This window comes from Diadema setosum, chromosome 22 (assembly GCF_964275005.1).
Source record: "Diadema setosum chromosome 22, eeDiaSeto1, whole genome shotgun sequence".
Taxonomy (NCBI): domain Eukaryota; kingdom Metazoa; phylum Echinodermata; class Echinoidea; order Diadematoida; family Diadematidae; genus Diadema; species Diadema setosum.
The window spans coordinates 3,466,569-3,485,346 of record NC_092706.1 but is presented as its reverse complement, the minus strand read 5'-3'; the positions used below and the strand labels follow the sequence as shown (position 1 = coordinate 3,485,346).

Genomic DNA, 18,778 nt, shown 5'->3' with positions numbered 1-18,778 from the left:
TTCGTCCACAAAACTTGTTTATTTCTCTCAAACAAAAAATATAAGATGCTCCCAGTCTGTTGTACGATATCATTATAATCATAAAAGCTTGCAAGTGAGGTAGTACAAAATCTCGGTATAAATTACACACGCAACATTTGACAATAAACTTTTGACTTTCTCCGTAAGAATGTGCACAAAAGTGTTCCTTATTTTCTTAGGTTAAAGACGTAAGTCCCAATACCTCGCTTCAGTTCATTATATTTCCACCCGAGTGCAAATGTAAAATGAAAAGTTACTGAACTTGTCTTTACTACACGAAAGGGTCTTTCGTTTTCTCCGAGGAAAGAAGTGATTTATATTAACACATACTACTCGCACATTAATAATGACTATCTATGATACGAGTACAGTGTACAAGAAAGTAGGGCGGGTTGATTGTATCAGGGAGGTGGGACTTCCCACCTCCCTGGTTGTATCCATAGCACTTACAGATGCCTTGTAGAGATACGGTGGTCGTTGCTATAGTAAGATGAAAGAGTATACTGTACTGCCTGGCTTTATGACGTCATCCGTTGAAAGATTTGGTCGTGCTAGAGCACCAGGATTCCCTTGTCTCAAAGAGATTTGCACATTGAAATTTGATAATAACATAAAACAACATTTCCCCATCGTATTCGACATGCAAGATGTGGAAGTAACGTGAATGTATTATCGCATAATGAATATTGACAACAGCATACAAATCATCCTATCTAACTGTACATCTAGGTATGATATGTAAATCAGTGGACACAGAGAATTCTTTGACAGTGCCCTGTGGAGATTGAGTGAATGAATGAATCTTAAATGATTGTCGCGATTGATCCATGTGCTCTTTACCCATTCTCTGTCAATGAGTCAAATGTACACAGATTTCACACACAAACCTATGGACCGATAAGCAATATGGCACACAAAGGGTTAACTACAGCATTCTCATTGTCATACGTGAGTATCCGAGCCGAGTATTTTTGTTACATTAATGCATATTTTAAAGGGAACGTATAGTTTTGGTTGAGGCCTAACTTCAGGTTTCTAACATTTTTTAGGTGAGATAATGAGAAACCTACAATGAAATGTGAAAGTACATGTAATTTCACGAGGAATTCAACGTTTATTTGATTAAAAACTGGTTTCAAAATGGATGAGATATCCAAAACACAGCGATCCTTTTTAAAGGGATGGCTAGTAACTGATCAGTGGGAATGCTGGGGGATGATTGTTCCAATCCTTGTGGGATTCATTTAAGAGTACATTATATATCTATTGTTGTGTGAAAATTATTTGCTTCAGAATTGTCTCATATTCAAGTAATGTGCAGTTTAATGTTTCTAGGTTAGCATGCCTGTACAGTGACGGGGCATTAAACTGCACATTACTTGAATATGAGACCGTTCTGAAGCAAATCATTTTCACACAACAAATACAGGTACTCTTTAAATGAATCCCACAAGAATTGGAACAATCACCCTCCAGCATTCCCACTGATTCCCACTGATCACTTACTAGCCATCCCCTTTAAAGGTTGGACCCACCTTTTTATGATCGCTTTGTTTTACTTTGTTTTTGGATGTCTCAGCCATTCCAAAACCGATTTTCACCGAATAAACTTTGAATTCCTTTTAGAATGGTATGCCCAATACTATTTTATAAGTGGTTTCTTGGTATCTCGCAAAAAGCCCAATCCTCATCTCCACCAATACTTTACCACCTCTTTAAGCTGTTCTCTATTTACACGACGGAAACACACACACACATACACACACACACACACACACACACACACACACACACACGCACACACACACACATACAAAACAATGTGGCTGGTAATCTTCACTTTGTAGGCCTAACACTTCGAAAAATGTGTCAATAACGGTGTCAATATGTCGCGTTAAGGTATCATGTATGTTTCATAGCAAAAAGAAATAAAGGAAAGAAATTGAATATAGAAATTGAGATAATGAATCAAATAAAAAAACAACAACAACATGGAGAAGAAGTGCTCTTATGGCCTATATCCATGGCAGGTATGACGCACATATATGACTGCATATACCATACCCAACAAAACATCAGGTTGTAGCAGCACGCAGCTGTTTGACCCGACATTTGTCGCAGTCCTTTGTTATTTTGTGAGCAACTTTGATCATGGGATCCCGAATATCACAGACACCAGTCCTGATCGGGTACACGTATATAGACGTTGTTCTCATCCCACTACGTACCTGTCATACCTCGTTACACTCCCCATAGGGAACACGAGTTGCAACAGTTACACCGGTGCGTGCAAATACCCCTTGATACAGTTTCAACTGTACCGAGCCATCATTCTCTTATCTTCTCACGCCCCCCCCCCCCAAAAAAAAAAGAAGAAGAAGAAGAAGAAGAAGAAGAAGAAGAAGAAGAAGAAGAAGAAGATGAAGAAGAAGAAGATGTCACGAGACTCCTCCGAAACCTCAGGTGGGAATCACTCCCAAACCCAAACTGCTACCCCAATGGCTTTTTTTTTTTTGTTTTTTTTTGTTCCAGCTCCACATCATTCTCTTGCGAAGCGATGTGTTGACCTCATCAATAGTGTTATTTCCCGCTATAAATTCGACGTAGTTTCGTTACGATACTTTTACAGTTGACAACGACGGCATGGGTCGAGTTAAGCATGCTGATATTCTTATAACATTAGATATTTTACCACGCATGAGGATGCCGTTACAAATTGGACCCAGGTTAGATGTCAGCAAATGATCGTAGATGGCGCTAAGCTACTTTCCAGTTTATAGCGATCTGGGGACCGTTTCGTGAAAGTTGTCAGCCTTGACAAGTTGTCAGTCTCTGGCAATCACCATGGTAACAGTCAGTGACCAGAGCTTCTCGGCCAATCAAATCCACAGATTTTGCTGAAATTGTCAGAGACTCACAACTTGTCAGCGCTGACTGAATTGATGAAACCCCCCCCCCCCCCAGTTCACCAATTTTCTTTGTGCCCAAGTAACTCCAGCCTAACATTTGTGCTTTTATCTTAAGAGAAACCCTCGATTAATGGATACTGCTTTATTGCAATTCTGTAAAAGTTATTAGGTTTTATTCTCTACCGGATACTCATAATCCATCACTTCCAACTGAACCTCATGGAAGACCAGGGACATATTGCATAAAATTTTCAACCTGAGAATATTCGGGTTTACTTTTAACAGAGCTTTTTCTGCTGTGAAAATCAACGGCAGAATCATGCTAACCCGAGTTTTCACTTCTTACAAATGTTTTTCTCGGATAAAAAGTTTGTTGCAACAGGCACCAGATAGTGCAGCTGAATGCAGGCTATGCAGCCATCTTCTCGGATGGAAAATGAAACAAACAAACAAACAAATAAATTGATATCATTTCATTCGTCATTAATTTCAAATCTTTTCAAAATTTCGTTTCTCTTTTCAGAATGTCACGGACTCGTCACCGTTACCCACCCCGACTCCGTCATCGACACAGTCGTCGTCATCTCTGCCTGTCAATGCAACAAACCCGACGCCAACTCACTGCGTCAGCGGGCGCTTCACTTCCACCGGTGCGTGCTGCGAGGAGTGCCCGCCAGGATTCAGGGTGCACCAACAATGCACGGAGAAGAACAGCACCAACACGATTTGCACCATGTGCGAGCCGGAACTGACGTTTTCTGACGTCACCAGTCACATGGAGACATGTAAGCCTTGCACGAGGTGCACCCACAACCAGAGGCAGGTGTCCGCGTGCGACATAATGCAGGATGCCGTCTGCGAGTGCGACCAGGATTACTTCAAGAGTTCCGGCGGCGTTTTTCCCTGCAGCCAGTGCAACATCTGCCCACCCGGTTTTGGCGCCGCCGTCCCTTGCTCCCCGACGCAGAACTCCGTGTGTGAGAAGTGCGAAAACGGGACCTTCTCCGACGAGATCAGCACGAGGGGACGCTGTAAGCAGTGCTCAGTGTGTGGCGAGAAGAGCAGTGTGTTGAAACCTTGCACCAGGTTCTCCGATACCGTGTGCTCTGGTAAGCTCCTCACGTGCTCAATAAAAAGGGGTCATCCCAAGGGACCGATACCCACGAGTCATACAGCCCACGAGTTCGACATTGAATGAGAAAAGGTCCAGAGTCATACAGCTCATGAGTTCAACATTCGGCAAAATAAGGCCTAAGAGTTCGACACTATGTAAAAACAGCCCATGAGTTCGACATTACAACACGGAGCTTGATGTGTCGGTCTCGTGGGCCTTGTTTGCTTGGTGTCATACTCATGGGCTTTACGACTCGTGGGCTGTATGACTCGTGGGTTGTATGATTCGTGTTTGACTAACTCGTGATGCGCACCCAATTTCATTATAACTTCTTAAACTTTAGTCAGTTTGGTTCTGCAGAAACTTTAGTAGTTTCCATTCATGAACGATTACTTAGGGCATATTCCTTTGAGGTGTACATTAGTCCAGTATATAGCCATTACTGTCATCTTTAGTCCCCTTAGGAAACGTGGTCTCCACCTTTATTCTTTATTACATTTTGTGACAATGGTCAGGTTCCAAGAATGTTAGCCCAATTATCAGTCTGACACGACACCACTCTACCAAGCAGGAAAGTAAGAAACAAACAGACAGATACTCGAAGAAACATCCCCACTGTCTTTCCTTTCTATACGATACCAATCCACTTACCCAGGACAAGTCAGGGCCGGCGGAACCGGGGGGGGGGGGGCACTCTTTTTTTGCACCATACAAAGGAATACATAAGTCGTCACCGCTTTGGCCCCCACTTTTTTTACCCCGGAAGTGCGTAAGTGGAACTAGAAATAAATAAATAGAAATCTTGAAGTATGAGCGCGGTAAGGCCTCTTGCGCTGAAGACCCCCCCCCCCCCATTTTTTTTTTTTTTTTTTTTTTTTTTTGCTTGTCAGGTGAAGAGACCCGGAAGTGGCACTTTGCTTGTTAGCTGATAAAACCCGGAAGTGGCAAAAGAAGTCTGAAGTGGGCCCCCACTTTTGAAAACGTGGCGCCGGCCATGCAAGTTCTGTAGCTCAAAACTCCACAGTTAAAAGTGCTGAATCAGCTAACACGCTCCCATCGTGCGCTGGGACGGTCGTAATTTAATTACAGTGCGTTGTATATCAGGTTGGAAATGATCGTCTTATCATCAGAAAAAAAAAATATGTAAAACGAAGTATTCCTCCAACAACACCTCTCCCTGTTTTTTTCTCTGTGTTATGAAGAGGCGTCACTTTATGTTAATAACCGATCGATTGACTTTCTCTTGACTCCACAGATGTTGGCGTTCCTCCGTCGACCTACAAACCGCTCGGTGGTGACGTCACAATGACATCGCGAAACCCCATGCCAGGAATGGAGGCGTCTGGGTTCAGCGTGGTGCCCATCTTCTGCTCGCTGCTCGGGCTCGTCATCTTTGGTCTCCTGGCTTACGTCATCTTCAAAAAGTGGTCCTTCAAGAAGATGAAGCTCCGACACACACAAAAGATGACTAGGTCGGTATATCAATACTACCGACGACTACACTGCATTCACTATTTTACATGCTAATTTTATAACTGGGACGGTCGGAACATTGTTTCGCCATGAATATCGCAGGGACGTGATGAACAACCCTATTAATATGGCTGAACCGAAATTTGCATTAATGACAAAACTATACAACCAGGCACTACATCGTCTTTGAATTTAGTATTTCCCAGATAAGCAAAAATACAGCTGTGTCGTGTTAAGATTCTTCACAACAGTAATTCTATTTTTTGATGATATGAGAAGCAGAATAAATACAAGCAAACAAGCAAGCAAAAGAAAATGAATTTCACTGCTAACATCCGGATGCCGCCATACAGGTCTCCGCTGTGATGGAACAAACGCACAAGCTATTGAAGTTTCCTTGTCATTTTCCCCCTGCATTCGCAGATCCAACTCCTGCCACACGGATATGGAAGCGAATACTATTTCCGTGCTGTCTCTGAAGAATGGACAGAGTTTCCACTCCAGAGACTCGGCCCTGGACCGGTCGGGAATCGGGAGCATTAGCAGACAACCCCTCATGGCAGGTGAGAATTTCTGCGTCCCGAGAACGCGCGTTAGGCTTAACATTAAAACGCCATAGCCGGTAGAGGGCGTTTACCATGATGCCAGTGTTGTGGTTGAGTATGAGACTTCGACTCCCGTCTCGACTCGAATCCTGCCAATACACCTTCGACGCAGAAATTTACAAACCATTATGTTCCTGGCATGGAGGAGTTATAGCAATCTTTGGCATGCCTACATTTTACAACAACTCTTACACTGAAGGGACTTCCACCCGAATAAATAAGACCATCATGATTATCATGATTTGGCACTGACGTTTATTTCCTGAAATTATTATCCTTTGTACTCATTTGAACAGTTTGATGGCAAAACTGATTGAGTGCCATTTTTAGATACTAAAGGTATACTTAAAGCAAGTCTATCATCAGATAGAATAAAACACAACCCTTCCTGTGATACGTCACTTTTATGGTAAGGAGTATATGATTGAGGTTATGATTAAAATATTCATTTTCTTATCATTTTAACATTTGGGAACATTGATTTGCTATATGCAATTTAAAAGCTCAATTATTGTTATTACATGAGTTATTTACATCCCATTACTTTTTAAGATCTGTTTATCCTTCATTGCAATGCATGCATGACCAATGCAGTATTTGGAGTGATTAACCGCTGTTACGTAGACTAATAAAAATTACGGTTATCGGTCTTGATTGGTTTAATGCTTCTTCACTTTCTCTCATTCGAGATTTATTATCCAAATAAGTCAAATAATGCAGTGGAGATTAAATCCATTCTTCCCTCTTTGATGTAATGTGTCGAATTTTCGTCACAGTCCCCAGCACGACTCCGTATCAGCATCTCCCAGCGGACAAGCGAGCCGAACTCGAGAGGGCGCTGTTCACTTCGCGTATGGACGGACGCGACTGGAGAGGCTTGGCCCGGGAACTAGGATTCACAGACGTCGACATCGTGAGCATCGCACAGACCTCAACGGCAGCCACGCCACCACCCCGCGTCATGCTGGTTGCCTGGCAGGCGAGGGACAGCAAACGCGCCACAGTCGGTGTCCTGGTGGAGTCCCTCATTAGGATACGACGGAATGACGTTGCCAATTTGATACCAGTTTTTACCTACAATGCATACCACCTCCAGAATTCATGATAGAAGACGAACGAGACTTTTCATACCTTGCTTTTTTGTATGGACGTAGATCTGGACTTGAAAGATTGCCGCTGAATTTGCTTTTGTTTTTAGATAAACAGACACTGGGAAAGAGTTGTGAAGACGGAGATCTGAACTTGCCCGGATGTACAACGAGATGACGTCAAGACAAGTGTACTTTGAACACACTGCAAAGCAAACCTTGTGTCCACTTAAGACATTTGAAAAGATCTTAATGAAAGAAGAGTATAGTACTTGTTCCCACAAAAGGTTAGACAGCCATGCTGCAATACAGTGACCGTTTGTGAGGATGGAGATCACGTGATGATTTTGTTGTTGTTGTTGTAACTAACAAATTGCTAATGTTGGTGTCAGTAAGGAACAGAAGCAAAGTTCATAACAGCAAGTGTGATTAATATCGTTATATACTTTAATTCATTTCTGTATTCATGGCACGCTGTATCTTAATCAAGATGGTGTAATCTAAGATGCAAATATTAATGATGGCATTCTTGGTGTATTTGCACGCTGGGATGATTGACTTTGAGAAGGAAAGAAGGGGAAGAAGAAAATGAGCAATGAGCGATGTATCTGCAGAGAATAAGAGATAAAGGAGGAGGGTGGAGAAAATAATGGAAAGGGGGAGCTGGAAGAGGAAAAAATGTCAAAAATATTCAACTGTAATGCTGGACCTGCAAATCTTTTCCTTTTTTTTTTCATGGAAAATGCCTCTTCCACATTGAAAAGACTAGCTTTGGTTTCACTATACTCGCGCGAATATACACACACATACGCACACACACCCTAACTGCATTTTCTCCCCTTGTGAAAAGCGCTTCAGTGGACAATAATTTCTTCCTTATCAATTCTTTCCATTTTATTATGATAATCTCTTGTTCACAACATAATCAGGGAGGCATGTATTCTTCTAGATGACTGTGAAATTTGACCTTGAAATAGTTAAGCAGAACAAACTCAAAATATTATTAGGGAGCTTTAGATTTCCGGGACGGGGACGTTCAGAGGGGGAAAAAAAACCTATTCTGAGCACGCGCAGAATCGCGTATCAAAGTCGATCTATTTAATAGCTTGCGTCGCCTGAGTTATCACTACGCGTTCTGTGCTATTTTTACGTCCGCTCAATTCACGACGTAGAGAGCTACTTTATGCACCGATCATAATATGGGGGCGCCATTTTATTTTTTTATAGGTTGCGTCTCAGCGTAATCTAAAGCTACTTTTCAACACGACGCAGGGAAGAGGAGAACGTCCGCGCCGCAAATCTAAAGCTCCCTATTATATTGTATATGCGGTGTGCGTGCGTACTATATAAAGTTAATGGTAAGTTATGTACGTGTAATTCCCATGGATTATCAAACTAGTGACCACTAATTAAAAAAAAATATTCATTAATTTCCCTATTGTGTAATGTAATAAAAAGAAAGCGTTATTATCATTTGCATCAAATCTTGGCGATGTTGTAATAAACTAAGGGGGGGGGGGGTAGGGGCCGGCCTGGGACTGAAAAGGTTGTTACTACTAAATCATCAACCCAAACTATGATTTGGATCGCAGTTTGCTCACTCTCCAGTTAGACAGTTGTGGATTGATATCATCATTGCCTCAAATATTTTGCGTAATGTGTTCTCCGACGAAATATTTCATAGTGGTCTTGGGCAAACATGAAAATTCCAGAATTTTTTGTTGGTTAAATGAAGTGCTGACGAAACCCCTATCACATTATCTGGATTTACTCCAACTTTTAAAGAAAACTTGGCCATTGCTTGGATTTGTTTCGTATTGTTCACTAGTTTCTGTAACTTCATTTTTGTATGCGTTTACTCTACGTACAGTCAAAAATACAATTTAATATAAAAGATGAAATCGTTCAGCAATTCCGACGCGTCAGTTATTGTAGCGATTATTGTCCCTGATAACAAGCCATGATAAATCAAAGTAGCGAAATGGCAATTCATATTGCACTCGTGGGAAGTTAAGAAACTGTACGGGAAACGGTCATTATCTACGATTCTTCTTTTTTTAAAGGTAACTTTCACTCGAAATTGAGTTCAGTTCATATTGAAATAGACACAGAGAATCCAATCAAGTTATAATGATAGTAATATCATCGCTGCGATTCATTTGTGTAAAATTCACTTGCAAACCTGCAACAAATAGGGATTTTGTACAACATTCTGTGCGGCAAGAACCTGGAGAGTGACATCATTAGATATCACTGTGGATCTTCCGACTATGACGTCATTTTTTTCATGTGTTAGGTTGTGACGGTGGCGAATTGTCACCTATGGGTGTGTCGTAAAGATGAGTCTGTGTAAAATACAGTTTGTGAATATGCACTATCCGACATAATAATGTAGATTGTGTGGGCCTTATTCACACTTACATTTTCATAAAGTAAGGGTATTTTGCGATGATTTTGTGAACTTGTTGTGGTAATGCAAATATCATCAAACGAAAGAGATTCAGAACGTCCTATTAAACTATAAAGAGAGCACTTTATTATCCGACTGAGGAAATTATGCAGAACCTTAAGCGGCCTTGATTCTCCTATTCTTGCTTAAGCCAATTCACGAAAGAAGTTTAAAATTCGGTCATGCATATGCAATTTTTACAGCGTAAATATGAGTGAAACATCAACATATCTCAAATAAGAACACGTTCATGAGCAAGGTATGCCTATTTTGTAATTGTTATCGTTCACGGACTAATATTAGACTCAGTAGGGTGGGTATACCATGAAGTGGGAAGGCTGGCCCGGCTCGGATATATTCGACAATCCCCGTAACGAATTGTGTATAGCTTTATCACTGATCTCTATGTCAGTACACACACAGCCGAAGAGTCTCGACCGGAGTCGACAGTTACCGATGAGCGTACGATTCGATGCACATATTCACTGACAAATTACGCTACTCGTGGTCTTCGTATGTACCTATTTAAACCATGGTTTTGATTTTTAAACTGCCCTTTAGGGATTCGGGATCTTAACGAGTCATAAAACTCGCTTGCTTCAACATCACACAGACGAGAATAAACTTTATGGCAAATACCTAATTTCCCAGGATCACCGAGAATTCAAAACACGGTGAAATGATTATCGACGGTTATACATATGAGATAAAGTTTAGGAGCACTATTTTGCAACACAGAACATTGTCAAGAGACAATTTTGTCGGACTGAAAGGATGCATAAATGACACTAGTGCAATGTGGTTACATAAATGTACCTAACTTCTTTGTATATGTATTGCAGAAACTGTTGAAATATTTTGTAGGCTTTTTATTGGTATTATTGTCAAGTGACTGTAAATATGACACTTTCTACATGGAATAAAAGAAACAAAATGATAACCACTTAAATTATGAGCAATGTGTGTTTGTGTATTGTTGACTCTATGTTTTCTTTATCGTCGATTATGAATTATATCCCAATCTATAACACTGGTAGTCTATGGAAATCTCGAAGAAGAAAGCACGAGGAAAACCCTTCGTAGCTTTATGACCACGCTGATAGGACAATTACCCTCCGGAGACAACTCCGATAAAGAAAAACTACCCCTCGAGGATCCCCCGGAACAATTGTCCTGGGGCAGTTGTCATGGAGGTAACTGTCGTCCTGGAAGCCCTTTGTAGCTTTATGACGACGCCGACAGGACAGATACCCTCCGGACAGCTATCCCCCAATTAAGACAAATACCCGGAACAGCTGTCCTGGGGATGTTGTCCTTGGGATAGTTACCTATGGGTAATATTGTCCAAGGGGGGGGGGGGGTTGGTAATTGACATCGGGGGGTAGTTACTCTTTGCAGTTGATTTGGTGAAACTGTTTACGAAGATGTGCTAACGTGGATCACTTCAAAGTGTCAGAATTCAAGCCGACTATTGAAAGATAACATCTACTTGTCGAAAATTACAGTATATTAAAAAAAAAACTACAGGTAAAAAAACAACAACAAGAAACTGGTAGATAGGAGTAAATGAATTCGTTTCATGATAAAGGATGTCTGATTGCACCATCGAAATTAAGTTCCGACACTTGTGATCTACAAACACAGGCCATTAAATGTCCATGAGTCTCGTCAGTTAAAATAGTTTTCAGTAGAGTTTTCGTTCGGGAGAGTAGACAAATGATTGACACAGTGATATTATTTCCCGGACATACTAAAATCTCCAGCCTTAATGATATCAAGCACCTTTCGGAATCTTGTATTTCAAGTCCACGTATGCGAAGCTTCTAAACGCGTATATACAAAGACCACTAAAGGAGTGACTTTGGTGCAAAAGGCATTTTCGTGAGTACTTGCGAAGCTTAATCAGGAGCAGCAGAACCGGTGGTGGGGGCTGAAGCCGCATCCTCTCCCCCCCCCCCCCCCCCCACCTGCAATTTATGGCTCTATCAAAATATGGAAAACACACACACACACACACACACACACACAACCCCATGATTTTTGATGGTTCCACCAAAACATTAATTCTCCCCATTGAACATGGGGGGGGGGGGGATGATTGCGCTGCAATTAACCATCACCCCCACCCCCCCCCCCCCCCTCCACCGCCAGGCCGGAGATCCCCATGCCAAAAATGTTCCGCATCCTCTGTTAATAAGTGACCTATGTTCGCTTTAAGTGTCTTCAGTAAACTTATTTACGACTACCAATATCTTGAAGAGATGATGTCAGCTCGCAAAATACGAATGAACAGGAGCCACGCTCAACGAGATTATCAAAGAATCATGATAATGTAGCATGGTCTCTCATCAAGGGTACCTAGTTAGTAATTTAATATAGCCATTTGTATTTAACGAACTAATGATTAACTCATATCGAATACACGAAGATCCGTCGTAAATGTGAGAAACAGAAGAGAAATATGTATAACGCGTAGCTAGACCGCCTTTTCTACCAAACGTCTTTGGTTGTTGTGGCAAGAGATGGCGAACTATACTGTAGCGGCGATCAATAACGTCACTGCAACGCCAGGAGAAATTTCTTGTGATGACCACTGGGATATCGCTATGAACAACGTCGACTCGATGTTGTACGGACCAAGCGAAGTCGTGTTCATCACCGTTGTCCTACCAGTGATCGTATTGGCGGGCATTGTCAGCAACCTCGCTTTCATGTTCGTTGTGATCCGGTCTGTTCGAATGCGAACGCAGATTAATGTTTACCTCTTCAATCTTGCCATCGCCGACGTCGTGTTGTTAGCCATCGCTCTTGGACTCCTGGTTACGTCATACGTGACGTCACCGGTTAAGAGTGACGCTAGTTATATAGATGCGACCGTGTGTCTCGTGGCGGTCTTTACCTCCGACGTAACGTACTATGTGTCACTTTGTCTCATCACGTGCGTCACCGTGAATAAGTATTGCGCCATATGTCGCCCTCTACAAACGATGAAGTCAAGCTTAAAGAAGCAAACTATCATGCTGACTGTCTGTTCATGGGTGGCGGCCATCTTGCTCTCCGCGTCTGCAACTCCTTACTCCTACTTCGGAGATACCACCTGTCTCACGTGGCCGAAAGGGGAGGAATTTTCTCACCTTCCCTCTGAAATCACCCTGTGCTATCCAGACGTCTACTACGCATTTTTCGGCGTGCAGGCCATTCCGTTCTTCGTGGCCCTGATCGTCAACGTCGCTCTGTTCGTCAGGATCGTGCGCGTATTGAGGACGTCAATCCGCGGACTCCGCTACCACGGCTCTGGCCGAGACAGGAGCAATCATAGAGTGACCCGGATGCTGATGGTCAACGGAGTCCTCTTCTTTCTCCTTCTTGCCCCCTTCGAGACCCTGACCTTCTCCTGGACGAACCGTGGCAAGTCCGAAGTTGATATGTCACGTGATTCGGGACGAATGGAAGAGGTGTCGCGAGTTTTCATGGCGCTCGTCTATGTGAATTCAGTGATAAACCCAATTGTGTATACAATGATGAGCAGACGATACAGACAGGCATTCAGAGAGACGCTGTGGTTCCGACGCGTTGCAATTCGTAAGAACGATTCTTTTAGGTCACAGACATAGGATTATCAGTTTTCTTTCTTTATTTGTTTGTTTGTTTGTTTATATGAATGTCATATTTTGTACATTATCCGCAAGGATGGGAAGGCGTACATTACAGTGTAAATAAAACGTCAAACATATTGTCAAATAAAAAACAAATACTTCATTACAACTTCTCATTCTCGTGACATCTCTTCAAAGGACTTAATTATGCCCAATATCATGTGTGGAATTCTGGAAAAAATTGCATAAAATCGCCTGTGATAAAACAGACCTTACTTTACCATTTTTTACGGCGATCCCATGCAGGAAGGATGAGGAAAGTGTCAATTTTGTATACATATTCACATTAGATGTACAGAGTATTTCTGAAAGGGGTTTGAAGGAAAACCTGTACAAGATAATTACCTGTTTCATGCACATGAACAGATATGTTTTGAATGTATTTCTGTGATTTGAATATTACCCATTGTTTAATACAACGTAAATTAATTCCACATGGATTAGTTTGAATTTTGTTATTTGTATATCTTTATCATATAGCCTAACAATTTACTTACAAATCTTAATGAAATACTTTGTAGTCATATTATCAAGCAGTGTTCATGATTATACAATTTAGTTGAAAATGACGAATAAATGAAATGAGATGATATCCAATGGAATGTGCATACTGAACACGAAGTGTGCGTTTCATATCATTTCGCTTTTTTTGACAAGGTTGCAGATTCAAATCAAAAACTCGTATTTTTTTTTTTTTAATTTGCCTAGGAAACCTTACTTAAAGTAGGATTGAATATCACTCGACTTCCGGACAACAATATATATTAGTGACTTCAGGTCAGTTTCAAGAGAAATAGACGTAATTTCGAGGAGCTTTTATGGTCAATGGATTGATTGATAATGATTGATATTTAATCATTTCTGCAATTTCATGACAAATGTAACATACAAACACATTTTTCTTTGTACAAATCATAGGATACTTTTGAGAAGAATGAATGAACTTGATGAATACAAAATATTGACAATTATTTAAAAGAAATTACACGGTACATTGATAACAAAGAAAAATAATTTGAAGATACAATCTAAAGGGAGCAATTGCAGAAAAAAAAAAAGGCTCTATGCTATAAGCTTTCCCTTGAGAGCGGAAACAGCCCAGTTGACAAAATAGATTATGTTTATCCAGGGTGAGTTTTGGGGATGCCTAGGAACGGAGCGTGTGGACCGGGGGGGGGGGGGGGTGCGAGATGAATTGCATGCTCTGAGTGGTGAATGCTTGAATGTGGCGAGGTCTTCAGTGTGTTTTCCACAAGTGATTTAATGATCTTATGACGAAATTGGGTGATTTTTTAAGCTTTGTCTTAAATGTTCTGACCGTCTTGGACTGTTCTTGATATGATCCGGTAGCGGATTCCATATATCTCACCCGTAGTGACTGATTGATCGGTGATTTACGGAAATTCTTGTATTAGTAACATGAAAATTATTAGAAATTCGGGATGGATACTTATGTACATTTTCATTGTATTAGAATATATCAAGGGGGGGGGGGTAACAACGTGGAAGCAAATTTGAACATAAAAGATGCCATGTGTAGAGTGTTAAAGTGTTGAGTTGATGAAATAGAGGATCCGTGCTGGCAAGATAGTGGGAACCCGTACAGATACGAAGGACTTTCTTTTGTAAATGTGAAATCATATTAATGAGTGTTCAACTAAGAGCTATTCCCGCAGACTATATCGTGCATATTACAATAGGAAATATGAAGAAGTACAAGGGAATTGTAAAGAAGAAAAAGTGTGTGAGATGGAAGATAATCTTTAAGTTTGTAGAGAATACAGATGACTCTAGATATTAAAGAAACAATTTTTGGAATATGTATTTTCCATTCAAGAGAAATCTCGTGGAATCCTTTTGCTCCAGTGGTAAAGAATCGATTTTGATGGTTAAATTTGTAGAATATGTGGATAAGACCACTGGCTCTTCTAGTCAGGGGTTCGAGACCCTTGACAGTTGCGGCCGTGCTTCTAAGCAAGCCATCTTATATTCATTTGCTAGTTTTTAGAAAATCAGTCCCTTGGTTCCTTGCAAAAACATTTGATTGCCTCTGAAGAACTATTAAAATGAGCCAGACTTATGGTTTTTCCTTTTCAATATCATCTGTCATTAGTATGATTAATGTTTTATAATATCTCGTTAATCAAACCAGCTGAAATACAATTTGAAATAGTAATTTGCAGAAAATCCATCTTTATATCTGAATGGAGGATTGACAGAGGACCAACGAATTCTACCTGTGTGCATTCATTGAAAGAATTAACCTTTCTGTGCAAATGACTCCAGTGTGGACATATTTCACATGCAAACCTGTGGACATGTAAGTGTTGTGGCATCCAGTAGGTTCAATTTCTTTTTTCAATTCAAAGTTTATTTAATTTTTCGACAAAACATATGTTTCACTTCCTTTGATAACAGAGAATAAGGTAAACAGAACATTGTGAAATTAAAAGACTGTACAACAATTGAAGACCTATAATAATTATACATTGTATAGTGAAAGAGAAACAGAAGTGATCGAAGTGAAGTACATGTATACCGTTGCTTAAAGTGAGAAAAATGGAGGGACCCACTAAAAAGACAGAGCTTGATAGTATGTGGGCCCCTCTTAAAAGAGTGATCTTACATCACGTTCAAGCAGGCTTTTAAAAGGGACGTGTTCCCAAAATAAACATGGATTGAGTGAATACTACATTAGTACATGGGAAGCAGGATAAATAACGGAAAGATGCTGATTCCGCCAACGCCAATGGGTCGTCAGCAGCACACCAGGGATCACCAGTGTTTCGGCCATTTAAGTACTGGACACCTCCCCTGGCTGGCCGGTGCTGCGTTGGGATCCCCTAGACAGCGCCCACATGGCATCAATAACCTCTCTTCACTCAAGATTATACCCACACTTTCTCTACACCGGGACCCCCCTCCCCCTATTCCCACCACAGGCTTTATTTGTTCATTTATCGAAATACAAAGATGATGTTATGTTCAATGTATTGTTTACTCACTTGTTGAAGCAGGCTTGTGAGATTTGAAATTCTCTAAAGAAGTCTTTACTCATGTAAGCGTTAGTAGCAACTCTGGATTACTTTATACATGTTGTATGGAAATAAAATCACTTGAGTTCGAATTTGATTTGAATCTGAGAGAAAGATTTATCGCAGCGGATATTCATGTCTGCTATACACCAGTACTAACACCAGTACTAAAAGTCATTACGGCATTACTCAACCACCTCAACCAGCTCAATTCACTGCAATATAACCATTAAATGTTAACTACGCACATCTAATCTTGCTGAAATGCCTTTGATATGGCAAAACTTCTGAGAGGATGTATTTATCAAGATACAGGATGAAACATTTGTGACCTTTTACCGTAATTTACCTACCCAAGATGGTATTTAGTAACGAGAAAGTGACATCCGTACACTCACGTGAATTTACATGCAGCATTTAAGTGTTAGCACTTCAGTGTCAATATCTTCTGATCAACATGCAAGTATTGAGGAGATTCAAGTCAATAACAATATAATCAAAGCTTTCCTAAATGCAGCTCATGAGTGAAATGGGATGGTAACCATCCACATCAACTATAATCAAACTGTATCTGATCAAACTTGTTACCCCATCTATTCACAAAAAGTATGACGTTATCCAGCCTTGTCGCGGCAGCTAGCTGAAAAGCTTGTAGCTATATCGCGAAATGAGCTGCAAGTAATAAGTTATTGTCCTCTGTTTTTGATAAGACCAAACGTACGAAAACAATGTACACACTTACAAATTTTGGTAGCCTTGTGGCCCATCGGACCACCGGTAATATGTGCTTATCTCTATAAATGTTTATGTATGAATACTATATCATTATTATTATTATTATTGTGATCATTATTATTATTATTATTATTATTATTATTATTATTATTATTATTATTATCAATATCATTATTGCTATGTTTAAAGTGATATATTGCTGAGTACAGACGATGTCAACTATTCGTCTGTCAGCAAATCATGTTTACTCCTTAAAAAATGGTATGTCTTCTGGAAAACATAAAATGTTCACGCCTCTGTGAGAGTCGTTTGTTTCAGCGGCTACGAACGTCATACGAATGATTTTTAGACAATTTCGTAAGATCTTCTTAAGAAGGCCGTACGAAACCAGCGTTCGTAGACCATTCGTGGACCGTTCGAAAGTTCGTAACCTGGTGGAAGGTCTTGTCCAAGATTATTTCTAACTTCGTACGAAACCCTCTCTTCGTAAGGCTGCCGTACGAATGTCGTACGAACATCGTAAGAACTACGGAAGATTTTGTAGGTTCGAGAAATAATTCTAGAAGCCTTAAATTCTTACGATGATTGTAAGTACGCCTTAAGTCGTTCATAGAGGGCTCTTAATCTTTTGTAAGAATGCCTTACGAACGGAGCTTCGTAAGGTGTTCTAACGAACAACTCTTCGAGTTTGTGAGGCGTTCGTAAGGGACTCGTAATGCGTAGGTACACAATTTGTGCAACTGTTGAGTTTTATAGGGTATAAAGCCGAACGCGCGAAGTTCAAATCCTCACTCTGTTCTAGGTGTATTGAAAGCATTTCTGTTAAATATGGGACCAAAAGGGAAGGCAATAAAAGGGGAAAGGGGGAAGATTGCTATCTTCTGAACTATAGCAACCGCAACAACCACTTGATCTTCTTCTTCCTCTTCCTCCTCCTCCTCTACTTTGAGATGCAGCTGCAGTTGTAGTCTCCTACCACATCTGGAAGTATAAAACTTTCAACTATTACAGAATTTTACAGGACACGGCAACGTCTTTTTTACAACCCGACAAAATATGCCACAAAAAAAAAAAAAAAAATCGTAAAATCTTCTTACGAATGACTTGAGAGTACAGTGAATTGCACGTACGACCATCTTACGACAAAAAGAAATCATAAGATGGCAGTAAGTCTTACGAAAGAAAAACTCAAGGCATTCTCACGAAAACCGTACAAATCCTATGGCCATTGTATAACTGAAAATCATTTCGTTTCTCATTTCGTTTCTCTAAAAGGTAAGTTAGTCTTGCGAATTACACAGCGTTCGTACGAAATTCGTGAGAAGGCCGTAAGAATCTGTGCCCCATCTACGAATCTCTACGAACTCCAGAATTCGTACGAACTGTGACATTCGTACGAACTCATCGTTCGTGACCGTAGCTCTGCAGCCGAGGGTATGATAATCGCTGTGATATGACGTCATCCCGTGTGGGGATTCCCCCGATACGTGGAGCGTGGTGTAATGCTGAGAGATGGCTGAGGCACATTTCGCAACAGCAGTCAGACGAATTGCTAAATTATCCGACGCGGGTGAGGCAGATTTCACCAACATCGGTCTTATAAATAGCTAGCTAGCTGTTGATCTTTGACACTGAAGAGAAAGTGAGGCTGGAAGAAACGCATCTACTCAGCGCTTCCTTATCTCTAGACCAA

General features: G+C 40.8%; 2 protein-coding genes across 2 annotated transcripts; both read left to right on the top strand.

Moving 5' to 3' along the window:
- The first annotated feature begins 2,012 nt into the window (after window positions 1–2,012).
- LOC140245555 (tumor necrosis factor receptor superfamily member 16-like) lies at window positions 2,013–7,347 on the top strand. The gene is made up of 5 exons (XM_072325120.1): window positions 2,013–2,051; window positions 3,454–4,039; window positions 5,300–5,516; window positions 5,941–6,080; window positions 6,899–7,347. Exons 1-5 carry the CDS (start codon window positions 2,013–2,015, stop codon window positions 7,225–7,227), a joined length of 1,311 nt encoding a protein of 436 aa, XP_072181221.1. The 3' UTR covers window positions 7,228–7,347.
- Window positions 7,348–12,181: 4,834 nt separating this feature from the next.
- Window positions 12,182–13,273, top strand: LOC140245554 (neuropeptides capa receptor-like). The gene has a single exon (XM_072325119.1). The coding sequence runs from the start codon at window positions 12,182–12,184 to the stop codon at window positions 13,271–13,273; it is 1,092 nt and encodes a 363-aa protein (XP_072181220.1).
- Window positions 13,274–18,778: the final 5,505 nt, after the last annotated feature.

Coding starts and splice junctions, on each gene's coding strand:
- LOC140245554 (XM_072325119.1), top strand. CDS start 12,182: ATGGCGAACTATACTGTAGCGGCGATCAATAACGTCACTGCAACGCCA.
- LOC140245555 (XM_072325120.1), top strand. CDS start 2,013: ATGGAGAAGAAGTGCTCTTATGGCCTATATCCATGGCAG. Junction 2,052..3,453: donor ATGGCCTATATCCATGGCAG/GTATGACGCACA, acceptor TTCTCTTTTCAG/AATGTCACGGACTCGTCACC. Junction 5,517..5,940: donor CACACACAAAAGATGACTAG/GTCGGTATATCA, acceptor CTGCATTCGCAG/ATCCAACTCCTGCCACACGG.